The 18,303-nt window shown below is 41.3% G+C and overlaps 1 protein-coding gene across 1 annotated transcript in view; it reads left to right on the forward strand.

Annotated features, from left to right (window-relative positions):
* The window catches only part of LOC118701655 (sodium channel protein type 5 subunit alpha-like), a 217,710-nt gene that overhangs the window by 185,120 nt on the left and 14,287 nt on the right, over positions 1-18,303 (forward strand). Inside the window, exons 22-23 of the mRNA XM_054515743.1 lie at positions 9,519-9,641; positions 16,380-16,661. Coding sequence (XP_054371718.1) covers positions 9,519-9,641; positions 16,380-16,661 — 405 coding nt within the window. The remainder of the gene's footprint in view (positions 1-9,518; positions 9,642-16,379; positions 16,662-18,303) is intronic.

The raw sequence follows: 18,303 nt of genomic DNA on the forward strand, positions 1-18,303 counted from the left end.
AATATGGACATACTCAATACAATTCAGGATCAATCAGGTTCAAGAACCCAACCAAATTGAGTTGATTTTCAAGCCAAGGCTTTCCTGTTTCCCACAACAATTTGTTATTTTTTCATATTGATTTGGAACATCTGGTTAAATAAATGCTTTAGGGAAACAAGCAAATCCAGAACAGCACCTTGAGGAGGCAACACAAACAGATTTTTTCTCTTTTGGTTTTGCTTGCTGGCTTGGTTTGGTTGGTTTGGGGTTTTGGTTTTCTTTAGGTTTGGGGCTTTTGTTGGGGTTTTTTGTTTGCTTTTGTTGTTGTTGTCATTATGTCATATTTAAGTAGGGTTCATTCTAATCTTGTCCAGAAAGAAACTTGCCTTCACCTCAGCACCTCAACTCCCACCAGCTGGGATGGAAATGCAGCAGAGTCCATGGGGCTGAGCCCCAGGGAAATGTTCTCTGCCAGGGTCACTGTGTTCACCCCTGGCATGGTAACACTGCCTTCACAAAATAAATAATAACCAAGTCCACTCCTGACTGCAGCATTCAGCATCAGGAAAGCTCCCTGGGATGAAACAGGAGGTGGCTTTGGAGACCTCTTTTTAGGGGAGAAAGTCTTTTCTCTCCAGCTGCCCTGAATCCAGGCTGTCTCCACACAGCATCTGGATGAGAAGCAGAACATAGTTGCTGATGAAGCAATTGTTTTGCTCTAAATCATAACAGAAACACCAGACTTTTCAAGGCACCTGCACCTGCACAGCCACTGCAGAGGGAGCCCTTGGGACTTGGCCAAGCTTTGTCTGATCAAGTTACATCATGTGATCCCCAAAATTCACAGGAATCCCTAGCAGCCTGCCTGGGAAAGTGGCACCAAACCTGACAGAGTTTAGACAATGCTCTGAGGTACAAGGTGTGACTTTTTGGGTGATCTGTGCAGGTCCAGGAGTTGGACTCCATGATCTTTGTGCATCCCTTCCAGCTCAGCAGATCCTGTCATTCCGTGATCCCTACCCAGTGCTAATAAACTGGATGTCAAGGTGTGGCAAAGGTGCCTGTTTGCAGTAAAAAGGTGAATTGAGACAAGCTGAAAATCCATTTGTACGTGGTGATGGGGGAGAAAAGTGCAGATCAATAGTCAGTTTGCTGCCTCGCTGGATGACAGCTCACAGTTGACTCGCCCTCGGAAATTAGCTGAGGTTTAATTCTTGATTCTCAGCCATCTGCCCTGGGAATTGACTGGAGCTTGTTAGAAAAGCCTGAGCAGGTGTAGGGGAGGTGACAGATTAAGAGAACAGCAAGACATAAAGAGGTTCTTCAGGAAACCGCCAGGAAGCAATTAGGATGCAGGAATGATTTATTTAAAAGCATTTAACCCAACAAGAGTGGCACATGCTGTTTGCAACAAGGCTGCCCTCTGAAAAGGAAACATTGCCTTGAAAAGCTTGGACATGAGGACCTGGAGACAAGCTGAGAACATGGAATATTAACAGAATTTTATAGCCTTAGTCTGAGTAGTAGATGAAGGGGAAAAAAAAATAAAAGGTGGAAAAGTCCTGGAGAAACAAAAAAACACAAAAAAACCCTCCCAAAAAAACCTCCAACTCCAAAAAAAAACAACAAAAAAAGAAGTGTATGAAGCAAATGAGTTTTTAAACCTGAGTAATAGGAAGTAGCACTGGGCTTTCCAGGAAATAATTTTTGTTTATAATTAATCTAGGCACTCGTGTAGCCCATCATGTTATAATACATGAGAGCACTCCAGGAGCAGTAATGAACTGCTGCAGTGAGGGAAGTCCTTGATAGCTCATTTCCAGACACATTTTTCACCTCCAGGCCATGGAGCAACCCCAGAGCAGCCTTAACAAGTTTTTAGTCTTTACCTGAACATGAGGGCTGTGATTCAAGGAAACAGGGAGCAGAGATGGGAATTTAGGTCACCTTAGTGTCTCTCTAGTGTCCTATTTTTAAAGACTTTCCTTTAACTTTATGCCTTTCTTTCATAATGTGCAATTTCTGGATTGGCAGGTACAATCATAGAGTTTGGCATCTGTATGGGCAGAAAATGCAGTGTCAGAATGAAAGGACAAAGGGATATTTTAAAAAATAAAATAACAGTAAAAATCTGCTCAGAAAGGGTGGATGCTGAAAGGAATACCAGCCTCATTACAAGCTCCCTTTTCCCAACCATATTTCAGGGAGCCAAAAGAAGTATTTCCATGTATTTCAGTTTATTTGCAAAGTCCCATTTCCCTGTAGGTTTTCCAGCTTGTATCTGGGGTAAGACTGAATGCTCCTTTTCAAATCAAGGGGAGAAACTTTTAACTTCAGGCCTGGCTCTGAAAGATGCTGGACAGTGAAGAGGTCTTCAAGTGATCCTATCCTTGGCAGAAAAAGACAGTGTTAGTGTTCAGAAACACATAATCACATAAGAGATTATATGCAGGTGCTTTTATTAAGAGCTCTGGGTGTCAGGAGTATTCAACTCAAATCTGACTCTGACCATACATTTGAGATGATTGTGTTTTATAACTTTCATGTTAATTATTAAACTTATATTGTTCTGTTGTAGACATAGATTTCAGCTAAGCATAGCCCCCTTGAATTTCCAACATAGTTTCTCATGATTCTTCTTATGATTATACAATAATTATATTTAGTTACTAAACAATCATCACATCTAACAATTATATCATTTATCATGCTGCTTACGCAGGTGCAGTGATCTGAGAAAACACAAAGCCTAACATTTTCAGAGTCTATCTTTAACATTTTCCAAGGCTCCACTATCAACAGGAGAGGCCAGGCTGGATTGAAAAGAGGCACCCACAGCAATCCAAGCACTATTTCTTCTATTTTTATTTTTTATAAAAGGCACAATTAGAGAGGGAGAGACAGGTGTTTCTGGGGCACACAAAAAGCTATTTGAAAGCACCAGGGGCCTGCATTAGCTGGAACTGCTTATTTAAATAAGTGGCCAGAGCTTTCAGCTCAGCTGCTGCGCTTCCATTCAGATGTCTTTTTTTATTTTTTTTTCCTGCTGTTCCCTCCCCTCTAATTTGAGCAAGCAGGTTAATTTGATGAAATCCCTGGCTGCATGAAGTGTATGCTGTTGCCCATACCAGGAAGGAGGTCTCCCCTTCTCCCTGAGACAGAGACTCACAGGGTCTCAGACGTGTGCAGCAGCAGGCATTTAGTGAAGATTCTGGTTGGTTTTAGGATTTATTTGATTACCCAAGGATGATTTTTGCTGTTGTTTAGGCAGAATTCCTTGCTTTCAGGGCTCTGCTATTAATTCACCTCAGTGGTAATCAGGGGTTAATTAAAACATGCCTGCCTTAGGATGGTGCTGCTCAGGTCTGTCTGCTTCCAGCCTGGTCCAGTGGATGCTCCCAGGTTATCTGAAATCATGTGCATGAAAAAAAAAAAAAAAAAAAAAAAAGAGAGAGAGAGGAGCAGCCTTTTAGCAGTTTATTTATTCCAGTTTTTTCCTTGCTGTAGGAACCTCCCCAGCCCTGGGTGAAGCACTGCTCCCAAACTCTGTGCCCTTGACTCCCTGTCACCCCCCATGGATGGGAGTCTGTGGAGGCTGCTAATATGATATTAAAATGTGTTCATGTAGGGAGGAACTCACTGCTGTTCTAAAAGCAATCAATCCTTGGAAAAAAAAAAAAACCTCTATGATCTTCTAATTAAAGGCTTTTTTCCCTCCTTGTGCTGCATTACCACACTCCCTACTTTGTAACTGTTTTTCTGCCACCTTAAAATTCTGTTCTGGTGGCTTTACTGGGTTTACATTGGTTTACAACTCTGATTGCTTAGGTCACTGTCAGATAATGAAGGCACATAAAATTATTGTAGAATTTTATCTCTGTGTGTTCGTGGTGAATAATTTAAATAGTCAGACAATGCTGCACATCTGTAACTGGTGAATGACTCTGAGACCAGCATGAGCACATTGGGAATTTAACACTCCTCCAGGTACCACCTGGACACATACATAAGTCATATTTCTTACCTTAAGAATGACAGAAATTCTGCAAAATAGTGAAATTACGACAAGAAATTGGAAATTACTGAAAAAATGTTCTCTTTCCTATACAAGACTTTGAAGTGGATTGTCAAAATTATTAAGGCTTTCAGAAATTACTCTCATCAGAGTTATATTATGTATTTATTTATATAATTTATACAGCTATCAGTGAGGCTAACCTTTCATCAGAGATTCTCCCCTGTGTTCTAGCCCTCTAAATTCATTGATTCTTCTTGATTTTGCCTGGAAACACATATGAATGTCATACAGTGGGACACTCCAGACCCCAGCTAATGCCACCAAGGCACAAAGATACCAGGAGACTGGCTTTCAAAACACCAGCCACAGGTTTGTTCACCCCCAGGGCTGGTATTTCCAGTGCCCAGTGCACCAGAATTAAAAGCTCTTATTTTTCCCTTGATCATGAGACTGAAAATGGCAACTATGAAAGCAGTGGGGCCTCATTTATCTCTCCCTTCACCCAACCCCAGGCATATGTCATGGAAATTATTGTAAAATTTATACAGATAAACTTGTGTGTAGGTATATGTGGGGATATAGAATTATGTGGGAATATAGAAATAATGTGGGAATGTAGAAATATGTGAGGATATAGAAATAAGGGTCTGTATTTATTGACACAATATTCTTATAGATAGATAAAGATCACAGATCCTTGAAGATCACCAGATAAAAGATAAAAATTACCAGGTGCAGATAAAGATAAAACTACCTCTGGGCAAAGAAAGTTGGGAACAGGGGCGAAAATCTTCCCTGAATTCCAGGATCAGAGAGAGCTCCACCCTCTCTGCCTGTCTATGATAGCAAGAAGATGAATGGTTTAGGTAGGATCCACAAGGCTTTGCCAGGAGCCTGAGCTTTGCTGGCAAACTCTGCCATTGAGCTGGGCAGTAAATGCTGACTCTTTCAGGGTTTCCACTCTTTTGGGCTGGAATAAATTTTGGGAAGTGTCTGACAGTGCTGAGGCTGGGCTCTTGGCTGTGCTGAGATGATCCAGCGTCCAGATGATGGAATGCAGAAGGGAAGACTTAATGTAGGAAAGGAATTGAATCACATCCTAGTCCATGGGGTTAGTGAGACCTGTGTCTCATTTATTCTGATTTATGAGGACCTGTCTCCCCCTCAGGGACCCTCAGTGCTGGCCAGGTTGTGCACTGGACTTCAGGTTAGGCAGAAAATTCCAGTGACAGCTCAAATATTCTGCTGGGGACTTCATGGACACCAAATGAGCAGCAAGCCAAGGGGATAAGGAACAGTCTAGACCCAACACAGGGAAACTCTTCCCTGGTTAAGTTAAAATGGAAAGCTGTGAAAGCTTTAGTAAGATCTAGCAAGCTCTGGAAAGACCTCCAGGGGAAATGCTGGAGGGAAATGGGAGCTGTGATAAATCTGCTTGGTTCAGAAGTGCACAGGAGGATGAGGGATTCCACAGCTTGCCTATAACCTGCTGTGGAAAAGGTGAAGTTGAGGTGAAAGCTCAAGGTCAACAGCAAATTGGGTGTTTTATGGGAAATGGTTCCAAGCAATAGTGAATCCTTAGGATTCACTGTCTCCACCACATTACAGTGCTGCTTCAGGGGTAGGTTTTTACAAAAACCTACAAAACCCTTTGCAAACAGGTACTGAAAAGATTAGAAATGTGTGTGTGACTTATTCTGAATCTGGAGGTTACATTGACCCTAGAGGTGTTTTCTGGGTGCCAGCACATTTTTGATTCTGAGCATAGCACAAAGCAGAACTTTGGAGCAGCTCTGGGATGCATAGCCTTGCAACAGTAAAAAAAAAATAACAGAAATAGCTGACTTCACCTTTTGTTGTGATTATGTGGGGCAGTCAGCACCAATTTTGAAAACTGCTTGATTTTTTTCCTAAAAATAACCTTCTGGGTCACTTTTAATCAAGTCCAAATGGCCAAGTCCCTGCGTTGGTAATTCTCCTATAAATAAAACTTGACAAGGATACCTTCAAAACCAACATCCAAGCATTTAAACAAGTTGTCTCCAACTCTGTTCTGACTCCAGCCTTGTAAATCATTGCCAAATATCACACAGCTTCGTGACCTAATCCTCTGCAGAGATATCTAATGCTGTGTAAATCTGTGTCAGGAGGGCAACACCACCTGTGATGTGTTTCAGGGTGACATTGGTGGCTCTCAAAAGAAAATGGGAACCCTCTCAGATCCACTCCAAAGGAAATAAGAACCCACTCAGATCCAAAACTGGTCTTGCAGAATTTGAACCAAAAACCTTCTGCCTTTGCAGAAAGGGCAGCTATGGGACATAAATCCAGGATGAAGGAGGAATTGTGCAGATGCTCCAACCAAAGCAGTTTGAAATCCTTGATAAGATCTGACTTTCAGTCATAATGGGTGAAACTAGCAAAGAAGGGTGTTGGGCAGCCTGTATTTGATTAATTTTCAATTAAATATCTACATTCATTTTATGGATCAATTTTATATATTAGTTAGCTTCCCTTAGTGTGTGAGTGTATGGATCTTGGTTTCTGTCCCTGAGCATACAATCATTGAGCTGTTCTTCTCATTCCTTCAGCCTTTCTGGATAGAAAACTCCAAGGCTTTGTGAGGTTAAGGCTGTTTCCAGCAAAGACAGAAATATGTGCCACAGTGCTTCTCCTATCATGTATTCTCCTTCATGCCAGTTATTTTTTAGACTTTTAAGATGACTTAATTGAGTGACTTTAGTATATAACTGTGGTGCACATTATATACTATAATATATTAGTAATTATAATATTTAATAATATAAATTATAATATTATATATGTTATATATAATATTGTATATACTATTATACATATTATATAATATATATTATATAAATCATATTGCATAATATATCATAATAATATAAATTATAATATTTAATAATATTTAATAATATAATATTTAATATAATTAAAATTACTAATATATTGGTAATTATATACTAATTACACATTTGCTTAGTGCTGTTAGACAAATCCTCAGCCCTTTACCATTATTTAGTGGGAAGAGTGAATAAAAGGAGGATTTGAACTCTTTGTTGATGCAGCTTCAGAGTACGGGATGTAAACCAGGCTGGTGAGAAACAGGGAAGGCAGAAAATGGGTGCATTAGTGAGCTGAAGGTGGTTTTTAAGTTAAACCCAGATTTTCTTCTTCAACTGTGAGCTTTGGGTGAGCAGGATTGAAATCCCATCACTCCTCCAGGTGGAAGGAGCATGTCAAACCTGTGGCATTGCTTACTTTAAAATGATTTAGGCATCATGCTCAAGTCACAGGTTCAGATCTGCTGTCCCAGAGACGGAAGCCAAGGATTGCTGGTGATTTTTACCTCCTCAGTGTCTGTGAGGCCCAGGACATCAGACCTTGAGCCCAGTCTGCCTGTCTAGTGTGATGTTCTTACAGGGCACTCAGCCCCAAAAGGCAGAAGTGTTTACTGAGCCCTTTGTTCTGCCCCAGCTGCTGGGGCTGCGCACAGGAGGTGAGTCTGTGTCACACCTTGTTAACGAGTGACAAGTTCCAGGGTGACAGCCAGCCTCTGTGCCACTTAGGCATCTGCAGGAGGGGGGCTGACTGATCCTGGCAGAAACCCCAGCTCAGGCTGCGTTTCTCTGAGACCTCCTGCCCTTAGTCCCCCACATGACACAATAAAGCCATCAGCAGGTAAATAATTTAACAAATTGAGCGAGTTTTGACAAAGTGCTTAGCTGTGCAGGCAGCACTGGTGTGTAAATAAATGCATATTCAGGAGAAAAGCTGCTCCACAGGGGACACTGTCTTGGGATCTAGGGACCAGATCCTGCCTTGATTTATCCCAGACCTCGTGGGTGATGCTGGGCTGGTCAGCCAGCAGTGGGCTTCAGAGTGAAAATTACCCCATCCTAAAATTAAAAGGAAGGTTTCCCTCCCGAGCTGTCAGTGTTCAAGGAGGTGCTGGAGTTTCCTAACAGCAATTTTTTATAATGTAGAGGAATCCCTGCTTTTAGGCTTAGCTGCTATCTTGAAAATGGCAACAGCACCCACTCCTCACAGATGAGCTTTGCACACTCCCATTGGTATGAGATATCCAATACTGTGATAACTGGGGCTGTGAGAATGGTGAGAAAAAAAATAAATTAAAAGGAAGATAAGTAATATACACAGGCTTCTCCTTCTAAAAAGATAGTATTTTATAATGTGGTGATTGATTCTGGTTGGGTTTTTTTGGTTATTTTGGGTTTTTTTAATAAATGCAAATTGGCATGATACCTACAGTGTTGGAGAGCTTTGTTTGTTTTCATTCTTTGCTCAGTAAGATTTCAGGCTGTAAACACTGATTTGAGCATGCAGAACCCTATTGCTCCATATGTTCATAATCTCCACTGCCATTCAGTTAATTCAGAATCCAATCCAGTGCCTGATACCACCCACATTTCTGACCAACTAGGGCACTACAAAAGCTCTGAGAACACGAAGAGCATGGGAACCTCTCCATGCTGCTCCCAGATTCAGGAAGTTCATTTCAAAGAAATAGTCTTTGAAAGGTGTGAACCTCAACACTGAGCACCTGCCAAATTTCCATCTCCTTTAGAGACTCCAGAAACCAGAAAAAGTGAGTAAGAGCAGAATGGCAGAGCCATGCCCATCATTCTTTTAAGGTCTGTGATATAATCATGTCTGCCAGCAATGCAGAAGACTTGTTTCTAATCACTTAGTTGAAGACTAGTGATTAAATGTAAATACCAAAATCCTTTTTCTCTGCTGGAAAGGGTTAGATGTGCTTTCTTCCAAAAAGCTCTAAAATGTAACATTTATCTGACTAATTTTTGGGTAGTGGAACATTCACACACCTTAGGGAATGCACATAAAATAGCACAGAGTGGTGGGTCTGTTATGGTGATGTTCTTCTCCTCCACTTTGTGAAGGATCATCTTCTGTGTGGATCCAATGTAATGGCTCCCAGTTAAGATTTTTTTCCCCACTGTCCCAGTAACCAGCTGTTTCTTTCCAGGGAGGAAAGCCAGAAGAGAAGGAAATTATAATGAATATTTTCACCCCCTCCATGGGGGAGAGAACAATGCATCTGACTCCATCTTATCAGAAGGCTAATTAATTACTTTATTATACTATATTATTCTATATTATATTACACTAGATTACATCTAAACTGAGTCTACCAAGCACTCAACTCTGCACACACTGCACAGAATCTCGTGACTGTCACCAACACACACCTGGCCCTGACAGGCCAAGGAACAAAACACCATCACTGTGGGTAAACAATCTCCATATTGCATTCTGCTTTGGCACAACACAGGCACAGCAAATGAGATAAGAATTGTGATTTTCCTTTCTCTGAGGTTCAGAGGATGTGAAACCCAGAAATATTCTTGGGAAGAATTGTGCCTTGCTTTTCTCTGTGACGAGAAATGGGGCGACAGGAAAATTTCGGGAGTGTTCTAACAGGTTGAATTTTCACTTTTTTGTCTCCATCCAGGTCTCTTTAATCAGCCTGGTTGCCAACACTCTTGGATACTCTGAGATGGGTCCCATCAAATCCCTGCGGACCCTGCGTGCCCTGCGGCCACTGAGAGCCTTGTCACGCTTTGAGGGGATGAGGGTAAGAGGACACAAAACATCCCTCAGAGCTCACCTTGGTGTGGATCAAAGTGTAACAGGGGATTGCTGCACGTGGCTTTGTCAGCCAAAGCAAATGAATGATGGTGCTTTATCACAGCATCAAAGAAATCCCTCCTGGGTCTTGGTTGTATCATTACATCTTTATCCTTGGGTGGATTTAGTGATAAACTAATCCTGGTGCCTAACTTGTCACACTACACCTTAAAAAAAGCAGGTTTTGGATGAGGAAGCATCTGGTTATCAGCTACCTCTCCGTTATAAGGTGTATCAGGGGAGCAGCCAAGCTAAAGTTTGCTCCCTGTTTTGACATGTGTTAAAATGAGAGTGATAAGAAAGTTCTTAAGGATGTTTTCACTAATAATTAAGGCAAAACTTAGAAATGCTCAGCTTTGTGTGGATCAAAGTGTAACAGGATTGCTGCACATGGCTTTGTCAGCCAAAGCAAATGAATGACGGTGCTTTATCACAGCAACAAAGAAATCCCTCCTGGGTCTTGGTTGTATCATTACATTTTTATTCTTGGGGAGATTTAGTGATTTAGTGATAAACTAATCCTGGTGCCTAACTTGTCACACTACACTTTAAAAAAAAACAGCCTTTTGGGTGAAGAATCATCTGGTTACCAACTACCTCTCCATTATAAGGTGTATCAGGGGAGCAGCCGAGCTAAAGTTTGCTCTCTGTTTTGACATGTGTTAAAATGAGAGAGATGAGAAAGTTCTTAAGGATGTTTTCACTAATAATTAAAGCAAAAATTAGAAATGCTAAAGATAGGGAAAGCAAATGAATGAATGATTTTTTTTTTCCCTTTGAACAGATTGCAGTTTTAATCAAGAATGTTGGGATTAACATTAAAATCATGCAGCTTGTGCTTGTTGCTCCATCTTGTGCATCCATCTCTTTCTTTTCTGCATTCCTTTGCCACTGTGGCTATATTCCCACAGCATACCTGTTCATTTGTTGAGCCTACCTGCTAACAAGAACCAATTATTGTTTAGATAAGCACTTTATTTAATTCCTCACACCATGCATGACATGCAGGTGGTGACAGCTGTGTTCTTACTGCTAACCCTGCAGATTGCATAGCAAGGTAAAGCAAATCTGTGACAAAATTCTGTGTCAAATTATATCAGTGATCCCAAATCTCTCTGCTAGACCAAGGAAAATGCTACATATTTCACAGTGATGTATATTCAGGGTAAAGCTTTCCTGCAGACAAAATTTTGGTCTGAATCATCAGTGACTAAATGTGTATTTCATGCACTGATCTCCCAGCAATGAATTATTCTCATTGCAATGCTCTCACAGCAAGAGACTGAAGGCTGGAGGACCTAACAACTGAGATGAGCCAGGAAATATCACCACATAGCAGTGTAGGAAAACCCCACATCCATTCTTTTCCTCTTCTGTGGATGACCAGATTTGGCAATATAACACTTTGCTCCAAAGATTTTGTGATTAGCTAAATCGTATTATTTTTGTGGATGAAGATGAGGCAAGTATTGTTGCAGACCACCTCTGTGTTGGTACTAGGACAAAAAGATTCAAAAGGCTCTGTTTATCCAGGCACCCAAACCTGAATTGCTCACAATCTTTCCAGCAGTCAGGCAATATTTTGCAGGTAATTGACCAAATAACACAAAACCAAAGTGCAAAGACTCAAAGTGAGGTTGCACTACTGACAATAATTAAAGCTCTCACTCCTGTCATTTGATGACCTCACTAAGTCTTTATTAAACATTCACAGATGGAACTATTTCAGCATTCAGTATTAGCAAAAGCAGGAGTTGAACTACCAGAGTGATTTGGGCACAGATTCTCTCAAATCAGTTTAGACTTGGCTTAGGTTTAGCTTTTACTGGTGGATTTACAAGCCCAAGCAAAGGGCTGAAGGTTTAGCTTTTACTGGTGGATTTGTACTGAAGGTTTAGCTTTTACTGGTGGATTTACAAGCCCAAGCAAAACTCAGTGTGTTCTAAGCTGACATACAATTGTTTGCTCATGATTTCACATCAGTTTAACTAAATTGGATTCAAACCTGAATAGCAGTGGGGAAATGAGCCAAAAACATCAGAAAAGCATTAGTAGAATAGAGAAAAAGTAACATGAAAATTCCTCATTTTTCTCTGAGAATAGCAAGAGGCTGGCTTGATGAAGATTTTAACGTGGATCAGCCCAGCAAATTTCCTTCCCTGACTCAATATCCCCTTTTCTTTCCTGTACCATGGCTGCAGTTGAAACATATTCAGTCATTCTGAGCTATCAGAGGTGGTGAATTAGCTTGTAAACCATGATAAAGTATAATTGAGAATACGTGCTATTGGAAAAGCAAATCATTTTAGTTTTAGTTTGTCTAACCACACTTAACAAGACTAGGGACAGTTAGACCTTTCATTATTAGGAGTTCATATGCTCCAAAATGCACAGGAAAATTGCCAGCACAGGGATGGATTAAATAATGATAATGTTGAGAAGCAAACACTGACAGTGAGAAAATCATTAATAGTTTGTTCTATTATAATGCCTCTTTCTTGAATAACTGAAACATCTCTGAAGGGCTAGAACAGGAGCAAGAAAGTTCTCATTTACTGCAGTAAGAGACTAATTTTACCCATAGTGTTGTGCCTGAATTTTGGAAGCAACTTTTCCTGAGACAAAGGCACAGAGCAGCACTTGGGTGGCCAAGAGAATCTGTTGCCATCAGACCTCAATTCTTTCCCTGTCTTCAGACAGTCCAGTGCAAGTTTGACACAAGCCTCAGCAGCTCCTGTGCCATGAGAGGTCTGCAAAACAAGGGTGAACTGGTGCCATCCTGCCCCTCAATCCTCAGAGAAAGACCCCAGAAAGACCAGGATCCCACCTGACAGAGGCTTTACACTCATGAGCCCAGAATAAAGAACCTTAGATCTGCCTGTCCCAAATAATGACATCTCTTATGTCTCCCCATTTGCTGTCCATCAGGGAATTGTTTCAGAGGTGGCACTTCCCTGCAAGGGAGGTTATTTTAGAAGGATGTATTTACAGTGTTTTAGGCAGTATTTTAGAAGGATGAAAGGGATGATGAGAGACCATTTAATGTGAAAATGATACTGGGCAAAGTCATGGTGAGACTGCTGCAAGATGTATGCAGGAAAGAAACAGCATAATTAATGCTAGTTAGCATGATTTCATGGGAATAGCTCTTGTAAAACTGATATGGGCCTTTGATTTGATTACAAATTATGCTGATGACAGTAACTGTGCTGATACAGAATCCTTGGATTTCAGAGAGGAATCTGATACCATGAGATATTGTGATGCAAACACGAGCTTTGTACCAAGACAAGTAAACACATTTTAAAATGGGTCATGGATCCCCAAAAGTAATTGTAAGCAGTGACCACCCTGTAAATTTGGTGATGAGCATCTCAGGGTGAGGAATTGTTCAGAATGAGAACTGTCTTTAATCTGTACTTTACCAGCATTTGGAAGAAAATATAAAATATTTGCTGACAGCACTCAAAATCAGTGTAAGTGAAATTACAGATAAGGGAATTATGCTGGCTGATCTGGATCACAGTGAAAAATAGATCTGTTGTACAACACACATTTTAGTGAACCCACATACATTGGCTACCTCAGGAGGAGGAGTGTAGGTCACTCTGGGGGATGTTTCTTGGAAAACAACAGCTGAGGAGGACACAGGGATCAGGATGACTGTTCAGCAGGACACAGGCTTTGGGGCCAGTCTGACCAATGAGGTGACTGCCAGAATCCCAGAATATGCAGGGGAATAACCCAGGAAACAGAGGGACAGTGCAGTGCTTCAACACTGGAATTCCATGAAAGTGCTGGAAAGGGTGAATTAAAAACGGGAAAGTCTCTGCAGGGAACTATGAGTGTGATTAAAAATCTGAAAGAAACATGATAGCTACAAGGAAGCTCTGATTTTTTAATTACCCAGAGCAATGTGCAGTGGTAACTTCCCCCCCCCCCAGTGAAGATGGGAATGATAGAAGACATCTGAGAGCAGATGCCTCAAGTTCAACAAATTCCACCCAAAAATGCAGCAACTGTTTCTAAAACTGAGGACAAAGGGCACCAGGATTAGATTATCTAATAATACATTCTTTCCTCCATTATTTGACATCATGACACTGTAAATTAGATGTCTTTGCAAAAGCTGTGCCTGAGCTTCACTGGGAGTTTTAGTCTGGGCCTGAAATCACTGGGGGAAGTCTGATGGGCTCTATCAGAGCAAAGGGGGACTAACTCATCATGCAAGTCTATTTCTGGATTAAAAATCTGAATCTGCTTTGGTTGAGGAGGTGGCCTGTGGGATCAGGGGAGCTGGGGACCAAACACAGGTTATATAGATTGCACCACTCTGAGTTAGGGCAGAGGGTGGCTCAGTTTCCAGGATGTCCCAGAGAAGTCACCTGGAAGGTGGGTTCACCTGTAAAGGTACTGATGGAAACCAACAAATATGAAACCTTTTCTTACACATGGATTTATGTGCTGCTATTCCAAAGTGCAGCAGAAATTCCTCCTTTTCCATGGCAAGATGTGCAACTTTTAATATGAATTTATGATAATCACCTGCCTTTATGTATCCAGGTCTTCCTCTTACTTGTCTCAGTGCAAAATGAGAATACTTCCACCAGAACAAATGGTATCACCCTGGTGTAAGAGCAGAAGCAGTGAGGGAAGAATGAACCCCCCCTGTTAATAATTCATTCAGAGAGGTGCTGCAGGATTTGCTGCAGCCTCATGCCTTGTTTTGTTATCTACAGGCCATTGAACATAACTCAGCAGAAGGGAAAAAGCAGGATGTGGGCATGGCCATCACTTGTCCTGCTGAAACCTGGGTTCAGCAGCACATGTAACACAAATGCATGTGGTTTTTGCTGGCATGGGTTAAAAATGAAGAAAAATATTGTTGTGCTGAAAAGCAAATGAAAACTTCTTTGACAAGAGCCAAGGCTATATCCAAACAAGCCCTTGATTTGGAAATTATTTGGCATTTTGGTTAACACGGTAAATTTGGTCTAAAAATGATGAGGTTAGAAATTGATTGACGTCCAAAACTGAAAGATAAAATTAGCAAACAAACAAAACAAAAAAAAACCCAAGAAAAGTCATCAGGAATGGGCCTATACAGAAAAAACAAAACAAAACAATTGGTCAAACAGCTTTTCCTGTGTGAAAATCAGCTTCATTCATAAATGCACAAAATATAAATCTGAGTTTTGGAAGATCTACATAATTTTGTATTGTGTGCTGTAGAGGAAGCTGCTGCTATACATGCATGAAAACCATTTCACTCCTCTGGGTATTTTTCTTCCACAGCAATGCAAAAATGATGGAGAAGGGAATGTTATGTTATTAGCTTGTCAGAAAATTGGACACTAACACAAGAGAAAAGAAGAGCTGACATTTCCCATAATCACATCCACCAATTGAATAAAGTTTAATTTTTGTGGATCAATATCACCTTGTCTCAGTTTCAGAAATGTAGATGGAGAAGAAGAAGAGCTGAGTGCCCTCCTATCAGATTTTAATCTCCAAAGCACGAGACAGGGATGGAGAGAATTCTTGTTGTGGGGCTGGTCGTCTGCAGCCATCTGGGAGGCAGCATTGCCTGGACCATGCAAAGGCAGCATCTCCAAAGGCTGTGGATGGAACCTGGTTGGCATAGGAAAGGGGAAAACTACACTTTGTGACAGAGTTCTTCCCTCAGAACTGTCTTGCATGGTGTGACTCTTGGAATTTCCCGTGCAGGATTGGGAACTGGGACCCTTCCAGCTCAGGATATTCTGTGATTGATTCTTTAGTGATCTTCTCTGATTTTTAAGTGTTTTTAAGGTTTGATGTGCACAGATGCCTTAACCACCTTAAACCCCAGCAGCTCTCAAAACAGCAAATTATGTGCACCTTGCCTCTGTGATGTGGTGGTATCACAGCACTGCATTCAAACCTGGCTGTGGAGGGTCTGTAGATGGTCTGAGCTTTGTGGTTTTTTGCTTGACTTCAGCGTGGTGTCCATTTCCAGTGCCATCGTTCACACACCTTGAAAGCTCCTTCTGCTTTTTGTTGCAATGTTTGATTTTATGCAGGGGCTTACAGCCCTGCCTGGGTTAATGTGTAGGAATTTTACAGCATGACACAGGAAAAAAAAAATTTTGTTAAATTAGAATGATTTTGCTCATTTAATCATGCATACTGATCAGATAGGGGAAGCTGGCTTAGTACAGTATGTCTCAATCTGTTATTATTTAATTAAGCAAAATTTATCACAGCCATAGTTCACAACCCACTGGCTACAGAGGCCTGAGTGGATTTAAAGACTTCAGAAATCTTTTTTCCTCTATTTTGAGTCACTGTAGAGCACCCCAGCCATTTCCAATTAATCACATTATTATTTTAGTTTGACTGAAGTGTACTATCCAGAAAGATTTGAGAGGTCAAGATGACTTCTGAATTCAGAGATTACTCTTGAAAAAGCATCAACCCTAGGGTGGGATGCCAACAGATTCCTTCTTTGATCACCAAAAGGAAAAAAATAGTCATGTTTGAAGCCTTTAGAGGTGGTCTGGCTCCTTAGGTAGTGTCAGTGCTTATCCCCCTGTCACCATGTGAGGGTTCAGGCTCATTAATCAAGGGTGCACAGCAGCTTGTTAATGAGTGTCCATACAAGTGCTGACATTAATTCTGTTTTCCCTTTCCTGTTTCCCCCTAGGTGGTGGTCAATGCCCTTGTGGGAGCCATCCCCTCCATCATGAATGTTCTGCTCGTCTGCCTCATCTTCTGGCTCATCTTCAGCATCATGGGAGTGAACCTCTTTGCTGGGAAGTTTGGGAAGTGCATTAATAAGACAGAAGGAGATATGCCTTTGGACTCTAAAATTATTAACAACATGAGTGACTGCATCCTTTACAACGTGTCAGGCACATTTTACTGGACAAAAGTTAAAGTTAACTTTGATAATGTTGGTGCTGGGTACCTGGCTCTGCTGCAAGTGGTAAGTGTGACCCCCAGAAACTCATGGGCAGATGTTGCTGGTTCTCACTGAAACCATCAGTTCCAAAGCTCAGGTTAACCTCTGGGCTGTTCTGGGTTTCTCAGGATAATAACTTTTCTCAAGTGTAAATAAATCACATTTTGCCTATTAACTTGGCCTAGAGATATTATGGCAGTTATGGCTTTAATTTGGGTTTCTGCTGCTGTGTCAATAATACAGTTGTCTCAGAGGTGATTGGACTATTGAGGTGAATTAAATATCATTTTGTCAATATTGTAATCCAGAGCAAAGTTCACTTCCAGAAGTGAATTTTGCTCACTATGAAATCTATGATACAGGAAGGACTGTCCATGCAGACAGGATGTACTGGCACTCCTGAACAGCCTGGGATTTCACTATATTCTGCTGGGGAAAAAATTAATTTCTAGTGCCTTCAGTTTCCCAGCTGAGGTTACTGCATGAAGCTGTAGTCTTAATTTATGTCCCTCTGTTCACTTTCCATTGTTGAGAAGGGCACTGGTGCATCTCAGTCTGGTTCCTCACCTCGTGTCCACCTGCTAAAATAATGATTCAGATTGAATTTAACTATTGGTCATGGTGGGGATCAGGTTGCTGACCATCCCCAGCCCAGCCTCTCTGGGAAGGTGGCAAGGGCATAGCAGAAAAGAGACTGCTGAGGTTCAAAGATGATGGCAGTATTTGAGCTACAAAAGCAAAAGGAAGCCACTTCTACAACATTTCCCACCATCACATGTAAAATATAGATAAATGGGTTGTATGCACTGAGATTCACAGTGTTTTGACACAGGACAACCTAACAGAAAGAACTACAGGGGACTCCACCTTGTCCAGTCCCTGCTGCTGGACTGCTGAGTGATTTCAGACAAATTGTTTTGTGTTTCAATTCCACAGGGCCCTCACATAAAGTGGTGGTTATGATGCTTATTCCAATTGCTCCTAATCTGGAGCCAAATGATGGCAGGTGCTGGATGTGCACTTGGAGCATTTGCTCATTGCAATTTTTGCATGCAGAGTTAAATAAGCTCCTTGCTACATTTTTGGGCAGGGAGGTTTATTTCTTGAAACACCTGTGATGGCATCCCTCAATTCTGGGATAAAAAAAATTATGTGCTGGGAGACCAATTCATTTGTCACCCATAGAATCCACCCTTTGCAACACATCAGGGCACTGCCTTCAGCCCCCTCCTGCCCTTCCAAAGGGGCACAGGCATCCCACAGGTCCCCATCAGATCTGCCAGCCCTTCTCCTTCCCAGGAAGTGAGTTTGTTTTCTCCCAGATCTGCTTTTCTCTGTCACAGAGGCATGGAACAGCTCCATGAAACAATTTTCCTTTCTGGTAGAAATCCTTGTTCTTATGTGTGCAGTTCCTGGTACACAAACACTTGAGTTTGAGATCTTCTGGTCAGTGTCCATTGAGTTTTTCTTTCACACCCTCTGGAAAGCAGAAACTTTGGAATGGGCACAACCACTTTTGATTCTTTCCATGACACAAACTTGCTGAGAGTGAGAGCTTTTATCTGTTGCACGTAATTATGATATTCAGCTCAGCCATGCAGGGTAGATTATTTCACTTTGAACGCCTTTAATTAGATTTTCTGTTCCAAACAGTGTTTTCTTTGTC

The sequence above is a fragment of the Molothrus ater genome, chromosome 1, assembly GCF_012460135.2.
Source record: "Molothrus ater isolate BHLD 08-10-18 breed brown headed cowbird chromosome 1, BPBGC_Mater_1.1, whole genome shotgun sequence".
Taxonomy (NCBI): Eukaryota; Metazoa; Chordata; class Aves; order Passeriformes; family Icteridae; genus Molothrus; species Molothrus ater.